We start from the raw sequence: 27,832 nt of genomic DNA, 5'->3' as shown, positions 1-27,832 counted from the left end.
TGAGAGCGGACGGGAGGAGGGGGGGGAGAGCGGATGGGAGGAGGGGGGGGGAGAGCGGACGGGAGGAGGGGGGGGGGGAGAGCGGACGGGAGGAGGGGGGGGTGGGAGAGCGGACGGGAGGGAGGGGGGGGGAGAGCGGACGGGAGGAGGGGGGGGGGAGAGCGGACGGGAGGAGGGGGGGGGAGAGCGGACGGGAGGAGGGGGGGGGGAGAGCGGACGGGAGGGGGGGGGAGAGTGCGGACGGGAGGAGGAGGGGGGGGGGAGAGTGGACAGGAGGGGGGTGGGTTGGTTAAAATTTCCGGCTCTCTCCTCTCCACTCCCCCTGTATGTTTCTCCGCTCCCCCCCTCTCTCCCCTCCTGCCCCCCCCATGTGACACAGACACACACACACAGTGAGACACACACACAGTGTCACACACACACAGTGAGACACACACACACACACACACACACACACACACACACACACACACACACACACACACACACACACACACACACACACACACAGTGAGAGACACACACAGTGTGACACACAAACACAGTGAGACACACACACACACACACAGTGACACACACACACAGTGACACACACACACACACACAGTGACACACACACACACACACACACACACACACACACACACACACAGTGACACACACACACACACACACACACACACAGTGACACACACACACACACACACGTCACCTCTCCTTCGGGGCGCCGCCATCTTAGGTGCCGCGTGTCCCCCCGCCGGGGAGGGAGGTGAGTGCGGGAGGGAGTAGAGCGTGAGTGAGGGAGTAGAGCGGGAGGGAGTGGAGCGGCTTCCGGGCGCCTCTTAGGTGCCGCGTGTGTCCCCCCGCCGGGGAGGGACTGGGAGGGAATGGAGTGGGAGGTGAGTGGAGCGGGAGGGAATGGAGTGAGAGGGAGGTGAGTGGAGCGGCTTCCGGGCGCCGCCGGGGAGGGAGTGGAGCGGAGGGAATGGAGTGGGAGGTGAGTGTGATGGGGGGGGGGGAGAGGACAGAGAGGTGTGTGTGTGTGTGTGTGACACTGTGTGTGTGTGACACTGTGTGTGTGTGACACTGTGTGTTTTTTTTTTGTGGACCTTTGGCCCGTCACTCCGCCTCAGGCCAATGAGAGGTGTGGGGGGCGGGCCAAGGGTGGTGGTGTGAGTGTGTGAGGCCAATGAGAGGTGTGCGGGGGGCGGGCGGGCCAAGGGACCAATGAGATTGCCGCTAGGGACACCGGACATCCAGGCAGGCAAACATACAGTGCTTTCACTAATATAGTATAAGATGATGTGGTGGATGTTGGAGTTTGAGCTTATTGGGAATGTGTGTCACTCTATTTATGTAATATACATCACCCATTGTACCGTGCAGTGGAATGTGTTGGCGCTTTACTAATCAATAATAATGTGTTAATATTATTACGACTAATTAGAGATAATTCATGATCATGTGGTCACTTTCTAGGCACTTCTTGTTGTTCTCCATTGCAGCCTCTAGATGGCGATGTTACGTCACTTGTCCCCCACTGGACACTGACCGTATGAGTGAGCTGGGGAGGAGGTCGTCCTGATGATAACATTGTTTGTAACTCATTGTAACATTGTGTTAATGAAAGACGCTATCCCTGCTGTCTGTCCCCCCTTCTCCCCCCTTTCTCTCCCACTGGCCCCTTGCCACATTTCCAGACCTTTCCCACCCGCTCAGTTTGATACCCGGCTTCTTCCAATAAAGAAGTTTGAGGCTGGCATAGTCCCAGCACCATTGTTCTTAGGGGACAGGGGGAGAATTGTTGTGTGTTCTATTGTAGTATTCGCATGTGTGTGTGTGTGTGTGTGTGTGTGTGTGTGTGTCTGTGTGTGTGTGTGTCTGTGTGTGTGTGTGTGTGTCTGTGTGTGCTGAATTCTCAGGCCCTCCTCTGGGACACATTCACGGAAATCCCTACACTAATTAAAAGCAAACGACGTCATCTTTTTGATGGAAGTTTAGTGGTTCAGGGGTTCATGAAATAAAGGAAGCTTTGGCCTGTCGGCTCAGGGGTTACCCCAAATACGGACATTCTATAGGTGACTGCTACACATATACGTGTCTTTCATGGTAGTAAGTAACATAGCGTATGGGATAGTCACAGGACATACTGTATCTGTCAGGCTCATCGTTATGTTTCGTTCCTGCTTGTGTAATACACATATAATTACCTATATTCAAATAAATATTATACAAATCTGTTACGAAAAAAGATGTGTGTGATGTGCTAGAGCAGGGGCGCTCAACTCCAGTCCTCAAGCCCCACCAACAGGACAGGTTTTCAGGATATCCCTGCTTCAGCACAGGTGGCTCAATGAGTCCCTGCTTCAGCACAAGTGGTGCAGTCTTCAACATGTGCTGAAGCTGGGATATCCTGAAAACCTGACCTGTAGGGAGGCTTGAGGACTGGAGTAGAGGACGATGTGGTGTTAGCCGCAGAGGAGATAGAAAGAATAAAGGAAAAAGTGATAACCATTTGAGGTAACCGACGTTATAAAGTGCAAACGTTCAGGAGCACTCGGGTACATTCCTCAGGCTGATCATTACAAAAGAATCTGAGCCAGCGTGGCATATTCAGACGAGGTTTGCAGCACAGTTATTACTGGATATACTGACGCTACTTAGGGTGATGCAAATGATTAGTAACAGAGCAATGCAAAGAATGAAATACAAATGGCTTGGGAATTAGCGTGGCGGGGGGGGGGGGGGGGGGGTGCCTGGGATATTGGGATGTCTCATTACCTAGCAAATTTGCATTGAAGTAAAGAAAGTTAGTGGCACAATGTAATTATACAGAATAATGAGACATGAATCATTTACCCCAATTATGGTCTGTGTTCAAGTTATCAAATATTTGCATTGGTTGATATTCCCACTTTTCCCTTTCTTACGGTGATCTGGAATTCTCTTGGTAGCATGGGGGAGTGGGGGGGGGGGGGGGGGAGGGGGAGAGGGGGGTGTTACCATAAATGGGGTACCACACTCAGTCCTGGCCCTGTAAAAGCTGTTGGCGAGCCTGGACGTGTCCCCCATGGGCTCCCCGAGATGTCTCTGGGTTTCTCGGACTCACACTGTGACGATGCATGCTCATTCTTTTTCTTGCTGTTTGTCCTGTTTCAATGTGTATACAATCTGCCATTCGGGCATCTTGGGCACGTGGCCAGGTGTACCACGTCTGGTAAAGCCCAAGGGAAGGAGTCCCGAATGTTGTACCCGTGGTGTGTGTGTGGTATATGTGTCCCACCTCTGGTTAGAATGTGTCTCACGACGTGGGAGATGACGGGGGGGGGAATGTGCCGTGATCTGTAGGCTGTGACAAGGACCTCCTTACGATACGTTGTTTCAAGTTTGGTGCTTGTCTGCCGGAGAGTGTTGAAGGCTCTGGAAAGATTCCTATCATCTTCATGGACGATTGGTTTTTAGATCATTAGTTATTTTGCGGGAGACTTCCAGTTTGCGATTGTAGGTGACCAATGATAGTACCCGAGATTTCTCCCGCTTCAGTTTGTACGGTAATCCAGAAGGCTTTCTCTGGGGGTGCTGGCGGATCTCAGTGCTTGCTTTCCTGGGGTTCTGGGAATGTAACCTGGATTAATGAAGTCCCTCCTTAGTGTATCACGTTGCTGGCCCTTACTGTAGTGTATACAGACTTCCGTCTCTCTGCCCAGACACCTCCACCCCCATTCCTTATCCATAGTAAGCAAAGAAGGGTGCGTCGCCATGTACTAACAAAGGAGGGGGAGGGAGGAGGGGGTGTGATACCTATAATTGCGCCAACAAGTAGTAGATATGTTACAAGCTTTCCACCCTCTCGGGTCCTTCATCAGGTCATATTCTTTGAAATCTTGTAACATATCAACTATATGTTCGCCCAATTAAAGGTATCGTACCCCCTCCTCCCTCCCCCTCCCTCTCCCTCCTCCCTCCCCCTCCTGTGTTACTACTCTCCTGAACCAGTAACATGTCATTGTTTGAATCACACTAATTAGCACCTGTATATCCAGCCATACTATGATGGGAGCCTCGTACAAATACAGCATGTACGTCAGTGTCTTTTGTAAACACGCCTGAAGAAGGTACCGGAGTGCTCCTGCGAGATTGCGCTTCGCAAGATCAGTTACCTTTAGTGGCTCTCCCTTTTCCCTTTTTGTTACACGCGGCTGTTCTTTCCGACGGATGCGAGTGATTGGGGACTATGTTTGTATAAAGCGTGGCATTGTGTTAGCGTCCCCTTTCATGGGTTGCCAGGGAGTTGTTGCCCCTCTCTTTGCCCCTAGTTTTTGGGACCTGTATTTCCCCGCCTCGCCCTCCCTGGGTTTTCCTTCAAAAGCTCCGGCCCGGAGACCGGGGTGATCTGAACCGACAACATTTCACTGGCGAGGATGAAAGCGTGAAAATGATCAAGAGCAGCGGCTCGCCTGTGATCGTTGGGGCACGGCTTTGATAGAGCCGCCCGCTCTGGTACTGAGGACAATGCCCTCATTCAGGCAGGGATGAGCACTCATCACCCCCTCCCTGACTCCCCTTCCCTCTCTTCCACTCTCCTGTCAGGAGCACAGGCACTGACATTTAGGTCCTATACAGGCCGCATTACAGTCTGCGCTGCGCCGGAGTCTGTGCTGCGTCGGTGTCTGCGCTGCGTCGGTGTCTGCGCTGCGTCGGAGTCTGCGCTGCGTCGGAGTCTGTGTTAGAATCGCCGCTGCATTGGAATCTGCGCTGTGTCCCCCCCCCCCCCACACACACCCCCCTAACCCTGCGCACCCTCTTCTTTCCTCCTCCTGTCCTGGCATCTGTGTCAAAGCATTAATGAATTCAGCAGTTTGTCCAAAACGCTTGGGAACTGTTCCCCCCCCCCCTCCCCCTCCCCACCTCCCCCCATCCCCTTCTCCACCACCCCCCCCTCCTGGTCCTGCACATATACAGCTCCATTAAACATGCTGCTTATTGTTAAACTGTCATCTTCAGAGCAGGATCAGAGGGAGACAAGAGCGAAAGAGATGAGGAGGAGAGAGAGTGGGAAACATACACAACGAGAGAGAGGGGGGAAGGTGTGCAGAGAGAGAGAGAGAGAGGAGAGGAGAGGACTGAGTAAAAGTGGAAAGTTTGCAAAAACACAGAGAAAGAATTAGCGAGGGAAGGGATATAGGAAGAAAAGAGAGACTGGGTGAAACAACGGAGAGAGAATAAGGGAAGAGAAAGAAGAGAGTCCTGCAGAAAGAATAAAGGTTTAGCAAACAAAGTGAGAAGAAAGGGAGAATAAGGTAGGGGAGAGTCAGGGTAATAGAGAGAAGAAGAAAGGGAGAGGTACAGGTGAGAATACAGTAGCAAGAGAGGGAGAGGGAGAAGCCATAAGAGCAAATCTAAGGAGAGGGCCAAACAGTACAGAACAGGGAGAATACAGAGAGGAGAGAGTTTATTTCACAGAAGCAGGAGAGTTGCGGCTAATTAAAGCTGCTGTTATTGAGTGAGAATGGGTCTCCTGTGCTGGACTCTGCTCCCACTCTCACTCCTGAGTCTTCAGCAGGCTGCTCCTGTAGGCAAGGAGCAGCACAGGATGCCAGCCAGCATCCTACAAGGTGAGTCCCCTTTCTGCCCCCCTGCAGGGTGGGTGCTGCTGATGGGTCACACAGAAGGTCAGCTTTGGACTTTCTCCGGTCATTGGGACATGCATGAGAAGCAGGGCAACACGCCGCAGGTCCTGGCTACTCCATGATTCTCTCCGTGGGGACCACAAACTCAGTCCTCAAGGGCCACCAACAGGCCAGGTTTGATGGATTTCCCTGCTTAAGCACATGGTTACTACCATGGAGACAGTGTTACCCCCTGTGCTGAAGCAGGGATATCCATGAAACCTGGCCTGTTGGTGGCCCTTGAGGACTGAGTTTGAGACCCCTGAGGCAGCTGATTTGCTGAAGATCGCAGACACCCTCAGTCCTTTTGCGTCACTTTTTTGCATATCAGAACTTTTTCAATTCAACATTTGATTATTATGTTTTTAACCTTCTCACATTGCACATTTAGGCTCGTCCCACGCCCCCTCGTCCCACGCCCGCTCGTCCCACGCCACCTCGTCCCACGCCACCTCGTCCCACGCCACCTCGTCCCACGCCACCTCGTCCCACGCCACCTCGTCCCACGCCATCTCGTCCCACGCCACCTCGTCCCACGCCACCTCGTCCCACGCCACCTCGTCCCACGCCACCTCATCAGAGAAGCCTGGCTGAGAATCATTATTGTATTTACCCAAGAAGTATGAGCTGTGGAGCGTTGGAAATGTATAGAGATAATATATATATATATATATATATATATATATATATATATATATATTATATATATATATACAGTGTTCAACAAACCTATACATTTGCTCGCCCCGGGCGAGTGGATTTAACCCCCGGGCGAGTAAATATTGGCCCAAGCAGCACACGTTTGGTATTAGGTGGCGAGTAGATTTTTTTGTGTGGCGAGTAGATTTTTTGGTGATTTGTCAACCACTGTATATATATATATACACATATACATATATATGCACCTTAAATCTACTATTCCAATACATACATAATATAGGAGTGGCTACATGAGAGATATCTGTGGGACATGCAGCATGTGACCCCCCTTGCTGTATAGCTGAGTGATGCTTTTGTCTTTATATTGACGGCTATAATATTCTAAGTGTGAAATACGCTGGTTGGGTTACATGTTTTGGGTTCGATGCTTTGGGTTCGATACTTTGGGTTCCATGCTTTGGGTTAGATGTTTTGGGTTCCATGCTTTGGGTTAGATGTTTTGGGTTCAATGCTTTTGGGTTCAATGCTTTTGGGTTTCATGCTTTGGGTTAGATGTTTTGGGTTAGATGTTTTGGGTTCCATGCTTTGGGTTAGATGTTTTGGGTTCAATGCTTTTGGGTTTCATGCTTTGGGTTAGATGTTTTGGGTTAGATGTTTTGGGTTCCATGCTTTGGGTTAGATGTTTTGGGTTAAATGTTTTGGGTTAGAATCTTTGAGTTCCATGCTTTGGGTTTGATGCTTTGGATTCAATGCTTTAGGTTCCATGCTTTGGGTTCCATGTTTTGGGCTAGATGTTTTGGGTTCCATGCTTTGGGTTCCATGCTTTTGGTTAGATGTTTTGGGTTCGATGCTTTTGGGTTTCATGCTTTGGGTTAGATGTTTTGGGTTAGATGTTTTGGGTTCCATGCTTTGGGTTAGATGTTTTGGGTTAGATGTTTTGGGTTCCATGCTTTGGGTTCCATGCTTTGGGTTCCATGCTTTGGATTTGATGCTTTGGATTCAATGCTTTAGGTTCCATGCTTTGGGTTCCATGTTTTGGGCTAGATGCTTTGGGTTTGATGCTTTGGGTTTGATGCTTTGGATTTGATGCTTTGGGTTTGATGCTTTGGGTTTGATGCTTTGGGGTACATGCTTTGGGGTAGATACTTTGGGCCTGTGCCAATAAGTGCATCTTATGTCTTGTTCCTGGCAGCTCTCTCTAACAGAGGGACCCTAATCCTGGAGACTTCTCTGAAAAGGGCTCTTCAGGCTCTGGAGAGGGCTGTAAAAGAACAACAGCGCCACCAGTGGGAGTGCAAAGGCTGTGCACCCTGCCTGTTCCCAGAATGCACCAACACGACTGCGCAGTGCGGAGGTCAGTGCCTCTGTAATACCTCTTTTACCCCCCACCATGCAGTGCCTTGAAAGATTCTCCTATTGTTGCAAGTATTACCTCTAGTCTACGGCATCACTCAGTGCCCGGCACACCCAGACCTGTCTATTGCTTTCATGTAATGCAATTAATATTGGATTAGCAGCGAGTCAGCTGAGGGAGTGGAGAATGTATCACTTTCATCTCTGGGTAACAGTGACACAAAGATAGAGGAGACAGAGTCTACAGCTCCCACCATTAGGTGACACAGTGACAGAATAGTGTCCCTCTCAACATTAGGTGACACAGTGACAGAATAGTGTCCCTCTCACCATTAGGTGACACGGTGACAGAATAGTGTCCCTCTCCCCATTAGGTGACACGGTGACAGATTAGTGTCTCTCTCACCATTAGGTGACACAGTGACAGAATAGTGTCCCTCTCACCATTAGGTGACACGGTGACAGAATAGTGTCTCTCTCACCATTAGGTGACACAGTGACAGAATAGTGTCCCTCTCACCATTAGGTGACACAGTGACAGAATAGTGTCCCTCTCACCATTAGGTGACACAATGACAGAATAGTGTCCCTCTCTCCGTTAGGTGACACAGTGACAGAATAGTGTCCCTCTCACCATTAGGTGACACAGTGACAGAATAGTGTCCCTCTCACCATTAGGTGACACAGTGACAGAATAGTGTCACTCTCACCATCAGGTGACATAGTGACAGAATAGTGTCCCTCTCACCATCAGGTGACACAATGACAGAATAGTGTCCATCTCACCATTAGGTGACAGTCACAGAATAGTGTCCCTCTCACCATTAGATGACAGTGTCAGAATAGTGTCCCTCTCACCATTAGGTGACATAGTAACAGAATAGTGTCCCTCTCACCATTATGTGACACAGTCACAGACACAGTATCTCTTGCATTTCCCTCCTTTGAGGCTCACACTGTCCAGATCTTCTCTCCTCTCCCTGTCCATGTGGCGGTCATCTATCGCCCACCTAACTCTACTCATCCCCCTTCTGCCTTTCTCTATCACTTTGAATCCTGGCTCTCTTTTTTTCTCTCCTCAGACTCCCCTGTTCTTCTCCTTGGGGACTTCAATTTCCACATTGATGACCCCTCTCTCCCTTGGGATTCCCGCTTTCTCTCTCTAACCTCTTCTTTTGGCCTTCAACAGTGGACTGCAGCCAGCACCCACAAGGATGGCCACTACTTAGACCTGGTTTTCACTAAAAACTTCTGTCTCTCCGATTTCTCCATTTCCCCTTTTCCTCTCACTGACCATCACCTCATCTCATTCTCTCTATCTCGCTTCTCCCCTTCTCCACCTCCATCTACCCCCGTGTTCTGCAGAAACCTGCGCTCTATTCACTTACCTGACTTTGAGTCCACTTTACGCTCCTCCCTCTCCTCTCTCAGCTCTGCTACAGACCCTGACAACCTGGTCGGGAACTACAACTCTGCCTTGTCCTCCTCTCTTGATCTACATGCCCCACTTTCTCTCTGCCGCCCTCGCCCTTCTAACCCTAGACCCTGGCTAAATTCCCACACATGCATGATGCTTTCCTCCACTCGTTCCTCTGAACGCCTCTGGAGGAAATCTCATACTCTCGCAGACTTGATTCACTACAAATTTATGCTATCCTGTTTCAACTCTGCCCTCTCGCAAGCTAAACAAGCCTACTTTTCTTAACTAATCAAAATGCACAAGTCTAACCGACGCCGACTGTTCTCTGTCTTTGATACTCTACTCAAACCACCCTCAGCTGCCTCTCCTTCCTCCACCTCCGCTCAGGACTTTGCTGTCTATTTTAAGGAAAAGGTGGAATCCATACGTCAGAACATCCCCTCTGTTTCTTCCTCCCATCCTACACCTCTTCCTAACTCTCCTCCTGCCTTCCTTGACTCTTTTTCCACTGTCTCAGAGGAGGATGTGTCGCTGTTGATCGCCTCTTCTCCCTCTACCACTTGCCCTCTTGATACCATTCCCTCCCATCTCCTAAAACCTCTTGCTCCTACTATAATCCCTACGCTCACACACATTTTTAACTCCTCCCTCTGCTCTGGAACCTTTCCATCCTACTTCAAACATGCAACAGTTATACCATTACTCAAAAACAGCAAGCTTGACCCTACCTGTCTTTCTAACTATCGACCTGTCTCCCTCCTGCCTCCTTGAACGTCTTGTATTCTCTCGCTTGCTCCATTTTCTCAACACCTATTCTCTCCTAGACCCTCTACAATCTGGCTTCTGCGCTGCTCACTCCACTGAAACAGCCCTCACTAAAATAACTGACGACCTCCATGCTGCCAAAGACAGATGTCATTAGACTCTGCTCATATTATTCGACCTCTCTGCACCATTTGACACCGTGGACCACCCTCTTCTCCTCCACATTCTCCATACTCTAGGTATTCGGAACAAAGCTCTATCCTGAATCTCATCCTACCTCTCCCATCGTACTTTCAGTGTCTCTTCTGCTAACACCTCCTCCTCCTCTATTGATCTCTCTGTGGGGGTACCCCAGGGCTCTGTCCTGGGACCTCTTCCCTTTTCTCTGTACACACTCTGTCTAGGTGACCTAATAACATATTTTGGGTTTAATTATCACCTCTATGCTGACGACACACAAATATACTTTTCAACACCCGACCTTACACCTGCTGTACAAACCAAAGTTTCTGAATGTCTCTCTGGAATATCATCCTGGATGGCCCTCTGCCGCCTTAAACTCAACATGGCTAAAACAGAGCTCCTCATACTTCCTCCCAAACCTGGCCCTACTACCTCCTTCCACATTACTGTTGGAACTACGATCATTCACCCAGTAGCCAAAGCACGCTGCCTAGGGGTTACACTCGACTCCTCTCTCACATTCGCCCCTCACATTCAAAACATTTCTAAAACCTGTCGCTTTTTCCTCCGCAATATAACAAAGATACGCCCTTTCCTCTGTTGCTCGACTGCTAAAACTCTGACTCAGGCCCTCATTCTCTCCCGTCTTGATTACTGTAACCTCCTGCTGTCTGGCCTTCCTGACTCTCACCTGTCTCCCCTACAATCTATCCTAAACGCTGCTGCCAGAATCACTCTACTCTTTCCTAGATCTGTCTCAGCATCTCCCCTCCTGAAATCCCTCTCCTAGCTTCCGATCAAATCCCGCATCTCACACTCCATTCTTCTCCTCACTTTTAAAGCTTTACACTCTTCTGCCCCTCCTTACATCTCAGCCCTAATTTCTCGTTATGCACCATCCAGACTCTTGCGTTCTTCTCAAGGATGTCTTCTTTCTACCCCCTTTGTATCTAAAGCCCTCTCCCGCCTTAAACCTTTTTCACTGACTGCCCCACACCTCTGGAATGCCCTTCCCCTCAGTACCCGACTAGCACCCTCTCTATCCACCTTTAAGACCCACCTTAAGACACACTTGCTTAAAGAAGCATATGAATAGCACTGTGGATATTCTGAACACATGATACATAAAGCTTGGCCCCCTGCAGACGCACTTACCAGAACTCCCTCCTACTGTCTCTGTACGTTCTCCCCACCTAACAATTAGACTGTAAGCTCCTCGGGGCAGGGACTCCTCTTCCTTAATGTTATGTTTATGTCTAAAGCACTTATTCCCATGCTCTGTTATTTATTTGATTACCACATGTATTACTACTGTGAAGCGCTATGTACATTAATGGCGCTATATAAAGACATACAATACAATACAGTGACAGAATCGTGTCCCTCTCACCATTAGGTGACACAGTGACAGAATAGTGTCCCTCTCACACTTAGGTGACAGTGACAGAATAGTGTCCCTCTCACCATTATGTGACACAGAATAGTGTCAGAATAGTGTACCTCTCAACATTATGTGACACAGTGACAGAATAGTGCCCCTCTCACCATTAGGTGACACAATGACAGAATAGTGTCCCTCTCACCATTAGGTGACACAGTGACAGAATAGTGTCTCTCTCACCATTAGGTGACACAGTGACAGAATAGTGTCTCTCTCACAATTAGGTGACACAGTGACAGAATAGTGTCCCCCTCACCATTAGGTGACACAGTGACAGAATAGTGTCCCTCTCACCATTATGTGACACAGTGACAGAATAGTGTCCCTCTCACCATTACGTGACACAGTGACAGAATAGTGTCTCTCTCACCATCAGGTGACACAGTGACAGAATAGTGTCCCTCTCACCATTAGGTGACACAATGACAGAATAGTGTCCCGCTCACCATTATGTGACACAGTGACAGAATAGTGTCCCTCTCACCATTAGGTGACACAATGACAGAATAGTGTCTCTCTCACCATTAGGTGACACAGTGACAGAAAAGTGTCCCACTCACCATTAGGTGACACAGTGACAGAATAGTGTCCCGCTCACCATTATGTGACACAGTGACAGAATAGTGTCTCTCTCACCATTAGGTGACACAGTGACAGAATAGTGTCTCTCTCACAATTAGGTGACACAGTGACAGAATAGTGTCCCCCTCACCATTAGGTGACACAGTGACAGAATAGTGTCCCGCTCACCATTATGTGACACAGTGACAGAATAGTGTCCCTCTCACCATTAGGTGACACAATGACAGAATAGTGTCCCGCTCACCATTAGGTGACACAGTGACAGAATAGTGTCCCGCTCACCATTATGTGACACAGTGACAGAATAGTGTCCCTCTCACCATTAGGTGACACAATGACAGAATAGTGTCTCTCTCACCATTAGGTGACACAGTGACAGAAAAGTGTCCCACTCACCATTAGGTGACACAGTGACAGAATAGTGTCCCGCTCACCATTATGTGACACAGTGACAGAATAGTGTCCCTCTCACCATTAGGTGACACAATGACAGAATAGTGTCTCTCTCACCATTAGGTGACACAGTGACAGAATAGTGTCCCTCTCACCATTATGTGACACAGTGACAGAATAGTGTCCCTCTCACCATTAGGTGAACGCTGGATATATAATGTGGCACTCAGATTGAATACAAAAGGACATGCTTTATTTTTTTTGACACCTGTTTGTGTCTCCTGAAGAAAACGACCTGTTTCCAGCGTCGGAGCCAACGTGCGAGGTTATCCTGGCAGCGCTGGCTAAGCCGGACCCGTTGGAGAGAAGCTGGGCTCTTAGCCGGGCATGCAGCTTCTACCAGCGCTTCTGCCCGGACGGGAATCACACTGGGGAGAGATGCATTCAGGCCACAGCTGGGCACTGCCGCCTCAGGCTGCAGGAATGCAGTAAGTCTGTCCCAAGGGTCAAGGGCAGAAATATACCCCCTGAAAAGTAACATGCAGCATTATATATTGATATGAAGCATCTAACTCCTTTTATTTGGGTTTATTCCCATTGAAAGGTGGGGGTTGATGAGATGGTTACCATATCTAATACCTACTGAATGTGACACGCTTGTGTCAGACTTGTAATCAGAGAGCACCGAATTGCTACATACTGTAGGTCCTGCAACCTCCCTGTCCTGCCCGTGTGGATCGGGAAATATTAGATGTTCTCTTGACCCCTCGTGTCTGTGTCACAATGTTATTCTGGGATGAAGGGACAGGCTGGATATTCCCCTATGTCTGTCACTATCACATCCTGCAATGTCCTAATGGTTCATCGTGCTGTTATGTCTTTGTGTCATTATGTCACCGTGCTTGGGAGGGACAGTCCCCCTGCCTGTGTGTCCTTACATCATATTATGGAAGTGAATGCTGCTGTGTGTTTCTCTCTCAGAATTGGAGAGTGACGTGGATTATCTGAACACTGCTCCAGACGATGGGAGTAAAGGTGAGCAGCGGGTTCACGTCAGGTCACAAAGGGTCCACAATGTCCCCGGATCATTCTTTAGAGCCCAATGTTCTCCGGTACAAACCATCGCTGTGTAGGGTAGATTCAAAAATAGTTCATACTGTACATATGAGCGGAGATTCTCTTATATGGAGAGTGGTCTGATGGAGCATTAGAGTGAAGTTAGGGGAGTAGTTACAGCTGTAACACATAATATTGTGCCCCACATACCAAAACATACCCCAGTATACCTCAGAATATCACAGAGTATTTCTAGGATTCATTGGTTCCTTTGGGGCAGAGTAGGAGGGCACATACAAACATTGGGGTCCATTTGCTTCAGATCTTTTTTGCTGTTTTTGTTGTGTTCATTATTACTATGCTGTATGGGAGTGAAGGGACTCAGAATGACATGTGATAGTGCCAATCAGGACCCTATCACAAGGAAACTACTATTGAAGTCACAGGGAGTTTCGGTGCGGCCGTGCCCCGATAACACCGTGGCAGGTTAATGGATAACTCCCAGAAGAGAGTCCAGACCGGTGTTTTCTCTTCCCACAGTGACCTGTGGACAGAAGTTACCACCAATTGCCAACACCACGGGAGCCAACGGGCGTATAGTGGGAGGGAGCATTACATCCCCCGGCTCTTGGCCTTGGCTGGTGAACATTCGACTTAACGGCGAGCTAATGTGTGGAGGGGTCCTGCTGGGAGACGTGTGGGTGCTGACAGCCGCTCACTGCTTCAGCGGGTATGGAACGTGGAATCATTGTTTGTTATTGAGGACCTGTGTGAGGTTTCATGGCGAGCTGCGGTCACATTGTTACGGGCCGGCCTGAGGCTTTGAGGGGCCCAAGGCGTCACGCTCGGAGCTGGCCCCACCCCCCCTGTAAAAAAAGTTAAGGGACTTACCTTGCCGAGCAGCTCTCCTCCGGCAACATCGCGGCGGCATGATGACGTGACGTAATATGACATCATGTTGCCATGGCAATGCAACGCTGCGGTGGCATGTCACGTCACATTACCGTGGAAACGTGTCGTCATATGACGCCGTGGCACCATTTGCAACGCGGCACTACATGAGGCGGGCCGCTCCGGAAAAGGTAAGAACCCTCTCACAGAGCGCACACACACACCACCCCTTCCCCCCCACACCTTCCTCTCTCTGCCAGTCCAGCGGGCCCCGCACGCTCTCTTCCAGCTCCCCCTCCCCCGGTCGGGTGGAAATTGAATCTCGGCTCCAACGAGAGGAGGGGGAGGAGGGAGAGGAGGGAGCGCGGGGGCCCCGAATGCGCAGGGCTCAAGGCGGCCGCTTTGTCCGAAGGCCGGCTGGCAACATGGCACTGAGGAACCCGACTTCATTCAGATGATGTCCCCATCAGCCATGGCATGATGCCCCTGTGCCAGGGGCTAGTACTGTGCTGTGTTTAACATCGCCTCATGAGTAGAAAGCTGTGCATGTGTTAATGGCTCCTGTGTAGCAAAAGAGGTAACATCAGGATTTATAGTATGAGTTAGAATCAATATTTATCAATCATCAAAAATCTATATTTCTCCAATTTGTAAAAATATGAAAGTACCAGGTGTAAATACATCAAGTGTGTATCGTTGTGTGTTTCCGAGTTCAGTGTCACATACAGTACTACAATGTTACACACTCAGCCTGACTGACTGTTGTGCTAATACATTAATTTCCCTTAACGATCACTTGTAGGCACCCCTTTGGTGGGTGTCCTTTCCTATAATATGTGTGTTTGACTCGGCAGGGATATTAATGAGCTGCACTGGACGGTGGTGGTTGGTGAATATGACCTCAGCAAACAGGAGAAGGGAGAGAAGGTCTTTCAGGTTAACAGGATTGTGACCCATCCCAAGGTGAGAGGACCTCAGGAGAAGGACATGAATATCCAGCACATTTAACTCTGGTTAAACTATGTCCATATGTAGTGGGTTGGTATCAACACGTGATGTGTTTGGTGATCCATAGGTTGGGTCATCGTCCCATAATCAATAGCAGATCAATAGCCTCACCACTAATGGGGCCAATTATTGTGCCAATGAAACATCACAATAGTTTATAATGGCTATTATAGAAATAGTTCCTTTGAGAATCTCAATAAATACAATATTATTATTCAACTGAATACATTTCTGCTAATTATTGAACAATGCAGACACAATGAATCCTCACCCAACAGCTTACAATCTAATGTAACTGTGTGATTAAGTCATTTGCCCCAGATGACACTGTGCAGCCATGAATTAAATGCTCCTTTCAAATATTGCCCTCAACAGTTTAACCAGAAAACATTCAATAATGACCTAGCCCTGCTGGAGCTGGCCAGCTCGGTCACAGATGCTCAGAGAGGGAGAGCCGTGTGCCTGCCCGCGGTACCCGAGCAGCCAGCCGCTGGAACCTCCTGCTACATCGCTGGGTGGGGCTCCCTGTATGAAGGTCAGTACAACAGAAGGGTGAATGCAGCTCTCTTCTCACTCATACCGATGGGGAATTGCACACAAGACACCTGGATTGACAAGCATTTGCCTCTAAGACGTGGCTTTAGCTTTGGGATACTTTACCTTCACAGTTAGGACTTGGACACTGAACGTTATTGTTCTATAATTGAGAAGATCAATATGTTAACACTGGGATAATACACTTTTCTCCTACATGACAGAGAAGTTCATTGATATACTGGAATACACAACAAAACCAGACTCAAGATGTCAATATTAGTGCATTTAGCCCAGTGTTTAGTAAATGAATGAAGACAGGCTTGTAGCAACCCCGTATATGCTCTCAAAAGTCTTCGTTGGCTAATCTCAAGCCTTCTTCAGGCTTTGGCTCCTCTCACTGTTTCTACTATTCCATGTGAACCTCTCTCCTCGCTTCCTCCCAAGAGCTCCTTTTTATTCTTTAACTGAATGACTGTGATTGATAGGTAATACAGCAAGCCTGTGTAATACCCTTCTCCCAGCCACAACTACCATCCTACAGTATCATTCATCATGGGGAATTCCACCCAATGCCCCCCAGTCCAACCATTTATAGGATTCTATTGTAAAAGAAAAAGGTGAAATATTTAACATACATTCAACTGTACGTGTGTCCCTGTTCATCACCAGCTGGTGTATTGTCACAGAAAAACAGATGGTATTTGATGTTTCAAGTCCTGCACCTCCCTTTTGCTCCCCCTGACACGTAGATGGACCCCCATCGGATGTGATCATGGAAGCCCGCGTGCCAATTCTGAGCCAAGAGGCCTGCAGGGGCAGCCTGGGGAAAGACATGCTCACCAGCACCATGTTTTGTGCCGGCCATTTGAGCGGTGGCAGTGACTCTTGCCAGGTAATGCCAGTCTCCCCTCCCACGTTCCGAGTCATTACTCCCAGGAAAGGCACAGAGATTCTATTAACCCAGCACCACCACAGAATAATCCAGAGCTTTCCATACTCACTGTCCGGCAGAATATATTGCATGGTGTGACACCAGGCCTCGGAGACATGCTGCAGTGAAACATACTGTATAGATAGTAATGCTAAGCAGGCAGGATATATTAGATATAGATTATTTCAGGCACAAATCGCTGCCCTATAGAATCTAACATTGGTGGTGCTGAGGTGCATGGTAATAGAGGGACATAGCCAAGGTCACGAGGAGAGCACTCTGGGATTGGAGCAGCATTCACGTTCTTCAAATGCAGGGATGTCACCACCAGGCAACTTCGCCCATTAAATGAAATACAGAATTAATGCTGCACTTTCTGCTATCACAGGGGGACTCGGGGGGACCTCTGACCTGCCAGGATCCTGTCTCCAAACAGTATGTGCTCTACGGAATCACCTCCTGGGGAGACGGTTGCGGGGAGCGAGGAAAGCCCGGAGTGTACACTAGAGTCACCGCCTTCACTGACTGGATCGGCCTCCGAATGAAGAGTAATGGCTTCTGTAACCTAGGATGACTCTGTGATGGCTGATAAAGGGGCCTCATACCCCAGCCAGTCTACCCTCTTTCATTGGGACCTCCTTGACCTTAGACGTTTGTCATGTCCCCCTAAGCCCGTTAGGGTTGTGTGTGGCTGTTCCAGGTGTGGTTGAATTCTGGTCATTCTTGCATCTTGTACGCTTTGCATAAACCAATATTGTCTCTGATTTCCCGAGCAAACCTTGCCCACGTTTGGGCAGACGCCTGTCTGATGTGTGTCTGGACTCCTACCACAGCAGTGGCTGTTTGTTTTAACAATGCTACATATTGATTTCGGATACACGTTTTGTAACCTTAAGTATCATGAATGAGAGCAGTAGTATTACACACATTCAAGTGGTTATTATTTGAAGAGACCCCCTCTTGGTGCCTCTCACTCTTCCAACCTCTCTGCCGCAGAATCCTCTCCGAGCCGGGAGCCCTCGTGTTTTGAGTTGGTGGAATTGGCCGAACTGCAGCAAAAGCCACAAAGGTCAGAAGCCACCCGCCTTTGCTCCTTCTACAGACAGTTGTGCTCTCCTCTATCAAGCCAGGAAGCCTGCACACGTTTAGCGGAGGAGAAGTGCCGACAGAAGCAGCGGCGATGTGGTGAGTCTCAAAGCCAATAAAGCCAAAGAAATTCAGCTACAGATCTGATGGTATCAAAACGTATCTCATTATATCACATGGCAGATTACAGATGTAGCACAGGATATATGTATGTATGTATGTATGTATGTATATATATATGTATGTATGTATGTATATATATATATGTATGTATATCTTTATTTATGTAGCGCCCATAGTGTACTCAAAGCTTTACAAAAAAGACAGTACAGGGAATTATAATACAATAAGTGCACCAACAAGATCAGACAATAGGAAACAGAATCCCTGGCCCGGAGAGATTACAATGCAAATGGCAGCAAACTATAAATATGCCCTAATAAAGTCCCAGGTTGGACCAAAATGTTATCCTGCAACATGATGACATAAATATGCCACGATGCACGTTCCACGAGGATTAGGATGCTGGTCTTTGTAGGATGAAATAGTCCTAATGAAGGCCAGACCGGGGACCTTTAATACTAGTATCTAAGTATTCTCTGATGTAGATCTAACTTGAATACTAGCCATGTCCGATATAAATACAGTCTGATAACGCACCAGCTGGTCACAAACATTAGCCGTGCGATAGAAGTGCAGAGATTTGCACTTTTAATAATACTGCTATTTAAATAATCCTGGAAAGCTCACCCCGAAGGCAGCAATAACTGGAGCTGGACCTGTCTCTGTTCCCTCCCACACCCCAGAGCTGCGCTCTTACCTACAGACACTCCTGAATTTGCTGCGCCGGGCTGAGGATTTCCTGCGCCACAGCTGGGATTTCTCGTTTTTCACGCAGACTATCCCGCAGTTCATGGAACAAATGTACAGCGACATCTTTACCTCCAGAATCCGCAGGGATATTCCAGGTATCCAGCGCTGACAGCCTAACACTCAGCTACAGTATAACGCAAGGTGTCTGTATATCCCCCCGGGGTACTATGTAACTTCACTGCGGGTCCTATTAGATGCATTGCTCACACTATGACATTGTAACCCTAAGAGTTCCTAGTTGTACGAGACCTAATGGTTTCTGGTTCCCTTTCATTCATTCTTGTATTCTTTGAAAAAGAGCAGATTCCAGAGGCGGAGGCGGAGGTGGAGGCAGAGGCGGAGGATGGAGAAACCCAGCAACAAACCTCAATGGGACCCAATGGAACCGATACGGAGACTGGAAATGAAACCGCCCGGTAACTCAATCTCCATCTCAAACAACGGTTCTAATAAACATAATAACTTTATTTCAGGTAGCGCTTTCTCCCAATGGGACGCAAACCGCATCACTATTACAGTATAGCGTATGGTACGCAGCAAATAGGAATATTACACACATGTCCTTGCCAGGTGAGCTTACAATCTATGTTTAGATGCCCGAGGCACAGGGAGATAAAGTGACTTGCCCAAGGTCACAAGGAGCCGACACCGGGAATTGAACCAGCCTCCTGTGATTCAAACTCTGTGTCGTTGTTATCAGAGTCAGAGCCTTCACTAACTGAGCCTACACTCACTGAGATGCTCCTTCTCCCTTTCCAGCTTTTGCAACAGTTTTGCACAGATGTATGTTCCAATTTCAATTGCATTAGTCCAAGGGCATTAAAAATTAGTGGCATTGTAATTCGTGGTATTAAATGCAGCACAAAATAATCTTGTACACAACTCACAAAAAAAAAGATTATTTAGGAAAAATAAATGCGAGACTCTATTGAAATCTTCATGCAAAGAAGACTGCACTGCTCCCTCCCAGGGAGACCTGGCTGGCATTAGTGTCGCTAGCAAAGAGAACGATGTACCTGTTATTAAATACATTGCTTAAATACCCTTGGGTCAATGTATTATTAGGAGAAAAGGGGAGAAATTTGGGGCAAATAAGAAATTCACCAAATATCACAAAGGAAAAAATAAAATTCCAAGCAATACATCTTGGGCAGTTCTTTTTAGCCCCAGCATTGCTTTCCGTTTGCCCTCATACATACACCCCTGTGTGTGTATAAACTTACAGCTATCAAAATAATCAGTCATGTCTTGATATATCTGTCGGAAAGCAGCGGGCACTCGTAGAATTGTAGAAAAAGTATTGATAGAATTTGACATATTCCTCCTACGCGCTTCAGACCCAGCTGTCACCGAAACGCGTAGGATGAATATGTAAGATGCAATAAATACTTTTTCTTCAGTGCCCGCTTCCTTCCTACTATTGAATCTATTCACACATCAGGATCTACCCCAGGATCAGGCCTCTGACAGCAATTGGTGCACCGATACTTAATTGTTCCGGTACAGTGAGTACTAAAAGAGTGCAAGCTCTATAGCCCATGTAGCCAGGCAGTGCAGAACTGAATCTAACCACTCAGTTGTGGCTCACTCTTTATAACCGATTCTGTTTCTTTCTCCGTTAAAGTACCAGCGAGCTTCAAAACACAATCTTTGAATCATTGTTTCAAGACTTGGGCCACGGGTTGGAGGATTGGGTGACTTTGCTGCACAGGATGACTGGTGAAGAGCTCACTGGATCAGTACAAGAGACCCAATGGGACAAGGACAATCTTGGTGTAGAGAGGGAGATTTTCCTGCAGGTACGATGCATGAACAAAGCTTATCCACTTTCAAAGCGCGGTGCGCATGCGTGAAAGCAGTGGCACGTTCTCTGTAAATACTATTGGAATACTGCACATCTCTACACATGTCCAGATTCGCACAACATACGTGCACATGTCACATCAGCCACAGTTGCTGCGCTGGAAACGCTGATCTCGCATCTGATTCCTAAGGCTGCGTTTATAGTTACGCCGACGCGACTGCGTGATGTCAGCCGTTGCCGTTGTAATAGTAATTCCTGGTTATAGTGCAGGCGTCTGTACAGAGGGTGACAGGGGGCGTGGCGGAGGCGTGGCTTTGAGCGGTTCGCCCTCATTGGCTGAACCGCTTATGTGCCACTGACATCACGCTGCGATCGCTGAAAAAGTCAAAATCCTTTTGACTTCCAGCAATCGCGACGTGTGATGCCGTCTATCGCCGTTGCCGTCGCACCCACTATGGGCACCTGCGACAGTCTGCATGTACTTGCTGTGGCGCTGCGCGACATCGCAGTCGCCTTAGTCAGTACTATAAACGCAGCCTGACAACCGGAGTCCTTATTCACTGCAGTATTTGCAGATTGGTGCTTACAGCGCTTGAAGATGTGATCAGGCTCAGAGCTGGAATTACTGGGCTGGGATGATTTTAGGCACCCACCATTCCTGAGCTGGGCTGTTCGATAAGACACATTCCAGCCCCGGGAAACACCTTCTAGCCCATTGAAGAGAATGAGCCTTAAGGTCTCTTCCGGTCCCAGAAGATGTCTTATGGAATAGCACCACAAAGTTAATACGGCCCACAATACTTAAACACACGATTGAGTTTAATGTCTCCATCTCCACTTTTACCTTGGTGCCCTTCACGTGACTGTAACAGGAATCTAACTTTCTCCATATTTTAGAGGAATGATGACGCAGTGAAAGAGCTAGAAGCACAAGGATGGAGGTGCATTTACCTGCTAAAATCACAGCTGGGCGATGCAGGAATAATCCCAAACAACCCTGCAATAGCGACTATAGGTATAACGTTTTACACCCTCACTGACAGCGGGGCTCCGCCCTTTACCTGGCAGTAATAACCAGTAGGGTCCATGTGGATGGAGTTCCTTGCTGGTGAGTGGAAACGTTTGGAGACCGTTGGTAGAATTTCTGGGAACCTACAAAAATGATCTCCATGTCTCCATTCTCTAAGTAAATGATACTTGAGCCACTTGGAAGCATTCAGTCATATTGTAGAATGGTAATGTTCAGAGCGGGGAATCCCCTTAAAACATTGAAGCGGATAAAGAAGAAGCTCATGTCAGGGTCATTAAACAGGCATTTAATTATGTATGTGATTTTGTGCTCTTTTAACAGAACTAAAAGCCATCCCTGGTCCTCCTCAGTTACAGAAGAGAGAAGTGCCCAGTGTTGTTGGAGAGGAAGGAGGAAATGCCAGAGGTATGGCAAGCAGTGAGTTAATTAAAATAGCGTTGGAATCAGGGGTGTGAGATTAACCAATCAGAATGCCCCGTTTCACAACCCCCTATATTGTCCCACTAGACGTGACTGGGCTTTCAGAGATAGAGCATTCTGATTGGCTGACACTGGCACCTCATCGCTCATTGTGACCCATGCCTCGGTAAGAGGCAATTTTGGAGATAAATAAATTCAAGAGCGCCATTTTCTTGTTGTGTTTCTCAGTGTCTGTTTACCAGGGTCTTTGCCCCGGTGCTTTCCCCGTGTACGCCAGCTTGCACCGTGGGAAGCGTCATTACGAGGAGTTATCAGAGTCACACATTAAAATGAGATGAATGAAAGTGTGGGGGTTCTGCCAGGTTTAGGGAGATGGGCCTTTCTGATTTCTAATCCTCTGCACCTGGTGTAAGGAACTGGTTCATTTATTGCAAGGGAAGCCCTGAAAAAGGTGCAGTGTGTCAACACGTCCAATTCTCTGCATTCTCTCACACACCCCTTAGGTGTTTTATGCATTGACTGCAACCCTAATTGATAACAACTTAATGAGTTTAGGGCAACCTACATTAATTAAAGGATGTTAACTCACTGAATTCCAAAAAGGGTTCACATTGTTTATTTTATTTATTTATTTAGAAAATGTGTTACCAGGAAGTAATACAGTGAGAGTTACCGCTCGTTTTCAAGTATGTCCTGGGCACTGAGCTAATTTTTTAGTTTACAGCAGGGTTCTCAACTCCAGTCTTCAAGACCCCCCCCCAACAGGTCGTGTTATGGGTATCCCAGCTTCAGCACAGGTTGCTCAGCCTAAAACTGTTGGGGGGGGGGGGTCTTTAGGACCGAAAATGAGAACCCCAGACTTACAGGACTCCTGTACAACACACAGTGTGTTCCCCTAGGCAGGCTCCATTAACCCCATACGATGTGTTATCGCTGGGAGGGACGGCAATGTGTTACTTTGTACTCAGACCATTATAATAAAGATGTTTGGGAAGCTCAGCTCTGAAAGGTGAGAGCTTTAATTCCGCCGCGTTGTGTCTCCAGGCTGCCAGCGGCTGGAGAAAGCAGCCTCTGAAGTGCAGTCCATTAAAGAGCGATGCAGGTGGATTCTGCAGGTGCCAGAGAGAAAGCTGTCTATGGATTTCCAGGAGGTGAGATGGGTGAATCCCTGTGAATGATTGAGTTCTGTGTGTGAGGCCTCAGTGTGCAGAACCCTGCATCACACCACAAGAGGAGGGAAATAACAGGCGCCTCCCATCATGGTAACCAAACTCCAGCAGCGATTCATTGATAGTACAGTGACATAACACATCACTGAAAGTAACTTATTGCATTATCAGACAAGGGATACAAGCTATGCAAAAGTAACTGACTTGACTTGCTCATTCCAGTATGAGAACCGGGCTGTAGTAAGGAAAGGTCCATCTTGGGTGAGAAGGAGGTCAGTCACGGAGGAGGGTGTGGGGGTGTTTTAGTTTTCCTGCCCGGACAAAGCCCCCTATTCAATGTGCTGTGAAGGCATCTTCCCCATGCTGGAAAAGAGTTCCATACAAATCAAGACGTCTTCACCGCAAAATGGAAGTGGATCACAACAGGTGTGTAGTGGTATTAGGGATCTGAACCAGATGTGCAGCATAGATGTGTATCACTAGCAATTTGAGCTATAGTGTCTCTGGATTACGTAACAGACGTGGATGAATCGTTAATCTAGTTTTATGCCTCTATGCTCTGCCTTTGTTCTAATTCCCTATCGCTTTTTCCCACCTGTCGCTCTTTGGCCCTTGTTCAATGTGCTTCCTTGTGCTAGAGAAGATTTTAGCGCCACACATTTGAATAGACGCGGTTTGCCGGCGACTACAGTTGCGGCCACCAGTATCCATTCACTTGCCTTGGAAAATCTGGGGCGATCTCACTGTAAATGCCTCATCGTTTCTGTGAGATTCCTAATGGCCCATCGGATTAACACAACGGGGAGTCCCTGCAGTTCAATTCAAACTGAATGGGACTGCAGGGACCCCCCGCTGTGTTATTCCGACGGGCCATTACGAATCTCACAGAAACGTTGAGGCATTTACTGTGAGATGCCTTAGTTCTTACCCGGGCAAGTGATCGGATACTGGGGGCTGCATCGGTACCTATAAATGAAGAGTCCAAAGCCAATTCTAACCGTATCTCCTCCACCGCACAGATTCTGGTGGACTTGGGCTCTAAGAATGAGAAAGGTCTGTACAAGGCTCGGGTGCGAGTGAATGTAGCCGGGAAACCCACCTCCTTCATCAGCCTGGTGGGCCTGGAGAGCAGTTCGATGTATCGTAGCATGCCAGGGCTCATCGCCCTCTCAATGGGCGCCCTGAAAACCTAAAGCGTCCTTCCAGTCTCCTCATGGGAAAGTAAAGATCACCAAGATCTCAGGCCGAGCGTCCCAAGGAAGCCGAGGAGCTGGCTCCTGAATTGGACACAGTCACTTGGGGACTCAGAGGGAAGAGGGGGACCCCCCTGTGAGGGTCTCCGAACCTGAACTATGACCAGCGTAAAAAAACACTATTCTCAGTTCTATCAATATAAGAAATAGTCGGTAGCAAATGGATTTAAAGGTAACGTATTAATGAAAAGCCCAAGGAGATAGTTACAGATTCTTTGTATTAGACGGCAAACCATGGGAAAGAACGCCCGTGTGTTATTCCTCCTGAAAAGAAATGTAAATCATTTAAAGTTTGAAAACCAGTGAAACCCCCAAAAATATAAAATACTAAATATCTTCTATGGTAATTTAAGAGTCTCATTAAACAGTATAAAAAGTATCATTAACTACAAATGTAATACAGGGATTGATTGGACTCTCGTGCAGGGTGACTCACAGGACACTGGGTGCAGTAATTAGACGCGCCTCCTGTATAACACATTGTGTGATTGTGCGCCTCCTGTATAACACATTGTGTGATTGTGCGCCTCCTGTATAACACATTGTGTGATTGTGTGCCTCCTGTATAACACATTGTGTGATTGTGTGCCTCCTGTATAACACATTGTGTGATTGTGCAGGTTCCTGTATAACATTGTGTGATTGTGCGCCTCCTGTATAACACATTGTGTGATTGTGTGCCTCCTGTATAACACATTGTGTGATTGTGTGCCTCCTGTATAACACATTGTGTGATTGTGCAGGTTCCTGTATAACATTGTGTGATTGTGCGCCTCCTGTATAACACATTGTGTGATTGTGCGCCTCCTGTATAACACATTGTGTGATTGTGCGCCTCCTGTATAACACATTGTGTGATTGTGCGCCTCCTGTATAACACATTGTGTGATTGTGCGCCTCCTGTATAACACATTGTGTGATTGTGCGCCTCCTGTATAACACATTGTGTGATTGTGCGCCTCCTGTATAACACATTGTGTGATTGTGCGCCTCCTGTATAACACATTGTGTGATTGTGCGCCTCCTGTATAACACATTGTGTGATTGTGCGCCTCCTGTATAACACATTGGGAGAAGGAGTGGCTCTGTGAGTAAAGACACTGACTGACACTGAGATTGCTGCCGGGGAACCTGGTTCAATTCCTGGTGTCGGCTCCTTGTGACCTTGGGCAAGTCACTTTCTCTCCCTGTGCCGCAGGCACCAAAACATAGATTGTAAGCTCCACTGGGCAGGGACCTGTGCCTGCAAAATGTCTCTGTAAAGCGCTGCGTACAATTAGCAGCGCTATACAAGAACATATTATTATATTGTGCAGGTTCCTGTATAACACATGTGATTGTGCGGGTTCCCTGTATAACATTGTGTTATTGTGCAGGTTCCCTGTATAACACATTGTGTGATTGTGCGCCCCCTGTATAACACATTGTGTGATTGCGCATGTTCCCTGTGCACTAGTCGTTGTGAGCGCAGACCTCGCTGATTTGCACACCGGCAGACGCATGTCCTGGGAAATCACAGGATACGGCTTCCATTTGTCTTGGGAAATATTTATTTGTACAGAATTCTTAGTTTATTTTGTATATCTTTGGTGTAATAAAGTTTTATTTTACTAATTTCTGCGGTGCTTTAATTGGATTGAGTCATGCAATATAAACAATAAACCGCGCCTGATTTTAGCACGCGGCGCCGGCTGCGTCAGCCTGTAGATCTCATTATTACAATGTATGTGAATAAGAACAGGACGAGCACAATCTCTGTGCCACGTGCTGCCTGCCAGACACAGCCACCTTACCTCTCTAATCTGCAGTCTAAAGAGCATAAAGAGTAATAATACAGAATATGACTGCAAAAGTAGTGAGTTCCATGTCTGAAATGCTCTGTAATAGAGCAATATTTCAGGGATGAAATACACCATTTAAAGCAGCTGTCCAAGGTGCCGGTCTTTTTTTGTAATTTGCTTTTATTGGTTTTTCAGCGTAAAACAAGTACAATACAAACATCCATTGTTACAGTACATCTGCATATGAATACTGAACCTGTTCCTTTTAATGTCATGAAGGAAAAAAGTAAATATAGCCGTAAAACAAAAGTTAAAAAATTCTCCTTTAATATGTGCATCAATACAACCCACACAAGGATAAATAATTTGCTAAATTGCCTATTGATTGGTGAGGATTCGGCACTGGGGTTCACTAAATGGCTGTGAGTGCAGCAGAAGAGGACGAAATATGCAAAGTTCTGTGGGGAAGATCATGTGACCAGTCAGTCACTAGATACAATTGGTGCACTGCTAGAGAGAGGGCAGGGCTCAACATGCGGTGTGCCAGAGCCTGTTTCAGAAGAGGAAGGGGATGTGACTTTGTAAATGGTTGCTATATAAACAAAAAAATGCTTGTTACATTATAATACATTAAAAATGTAATTCATAGTTATTTAAAAAAAAATGCTACAAGTATTTTCTCATAGTACAGAACTGATTTATTTAAAAACAAACACACGTGGAATATTGCTTGGTCTGCAGCTTTAAAACATATGAGCAGGGGAAACAGTAGGGGAGATAGTGACAACAGGCTAAATAAACATGCCCCAATATAGTGAATAACGGCTCCATATTATAGGAGACACGATAGCCACAGACAAGCTGAAACTGTTCTCCTAATACGGAGCAAGGTGGAACACGTAGCTCTGTAAGAAGTGCCTGGTCCTCACAAAGCGCTTTTCGGCACAGAAAGGGTTACCCCTGGTGACATGTTCCAGCTGGGGACTTGTGTAACCCCTTCCCAGGAGGAAGGAAGCAGCTGCTGTCTGGGTGAGAGTGACAGGACAGGCTGGGATGTCGGTGACCGGTAGCACCGTATAAATCTATGAACTCCTGCCTGAGACGCTGCCGTATATCAGGAAAGTACAGCTAAATCGGGGGCTTGGATGCCGACCGGGGTCGCTGTCAGCACCAGGTTTATCAAACACAAAAGTCCGGTTACTTTCATTAGGGCCATTTGTGCATTTTCCCCTTTGCTGCGAGAAAACATACACAAATAAATGTGACAATCTCTCACTGTTTTATCAATTAGTTACCATGTGGCCCAGCAGTAGCTTTCTGTTACACAGTGTCCACCTAACTCCTCCCATTACTCCATATAACCGATCCCTAACTCCTCCCATTACTCCATATAACCGATCCTTACTTCTCCCTAACTCCTCCCATTGCTCCATATAACCGATCCCTAACTCCTCCCATTACTCCATATAACCGATCCCTACTTCTCCCTAACTCCTTCCATTGCTCCATATAACCGATCCCTACTTC

General features: G+C 47.5%; 1 protein-coding gene across 1 annotated transcript; it reads left to right on the top strand.

Moving 5' to 3' along the window:
* Positions 1–5,001: 5,001 nt before the first annotated feature.
* On the top strand, positions 5,002–26,110 carry PRSS56 (serine protease 56). Its single transcript, XM_075570977.1, has 17 exons — positions 5,002–5,615; positions 7,522–7,683; positions 12,754–12,954; positions 13,448–13,501; positions 14,063–14,252; positions 15,268–15,376; positions 15,797–15,956; positions 16,708–16,850; positions 17,278–17,437; positions 17,886–18,074; positions 18,782–18,943; positions 19,147–19,264; positions 20,473–20,647; positions 21,550–21,667; positions 22,004–22,087; positions 23,147–23,253; positions 24,291–26,110. The coding sequence occupies exons 1-17, from the start codon at positions 5,510–5,512 to the stop codon at positions 24,462–24,464; spliced, it is 2,412 nt and encodes an 803-aa protein (XP_075427092.1). The 5' UTR covers positions 5,002–5,509; the 3' UTR covers positions 24,465–26,110.
* Positions 26,111–27,832: the final 1,722 nt, after the last annotated feature.

Source organism: Ascaphus truei, chromosome 14, assembly GCF_040206685.1.
Source record: "Ascaphus truei isolate aAscTru1 chromosome 14, aAscTru1.hap1, whole genome shotgun sequence".
Classification (NCBI taxonomy): domain Eukaryota; kingdom Metazoa; phylum Chordata; class Amphibia; order Anura; family Ascaphidae; genus Ascaphus; species Ascaphus truei.
This window is presented reverse-complemented; position numbering and strand designations above follow the sequence as displayed.

Bases quoted from the DNA above. Each gene is read 5' to 3' on its own strand.
- PRSS56 (XM_075570977.1), top strand. From the start codon at position 5,510: ATGGGTCTCCTGTGCTGGACTCTGCTCCCACTCTCACTCCTGAGTCTT. The intron at 13,502-14,062 runs GTGAGCAGCGGG...CTCTTCCCACAG, and splicing joins TCCAGACGATGGGAGTAAAG to TGACCTGTGGACAGAAGTTA. The intron at 18,944-19,146 runs GTATCCAGCGCT...TCTTTGAAAAAG, and splicing joins AATCCGCAGGGATATTCCAG to AGCAGATTCCAGAGGCGGAG.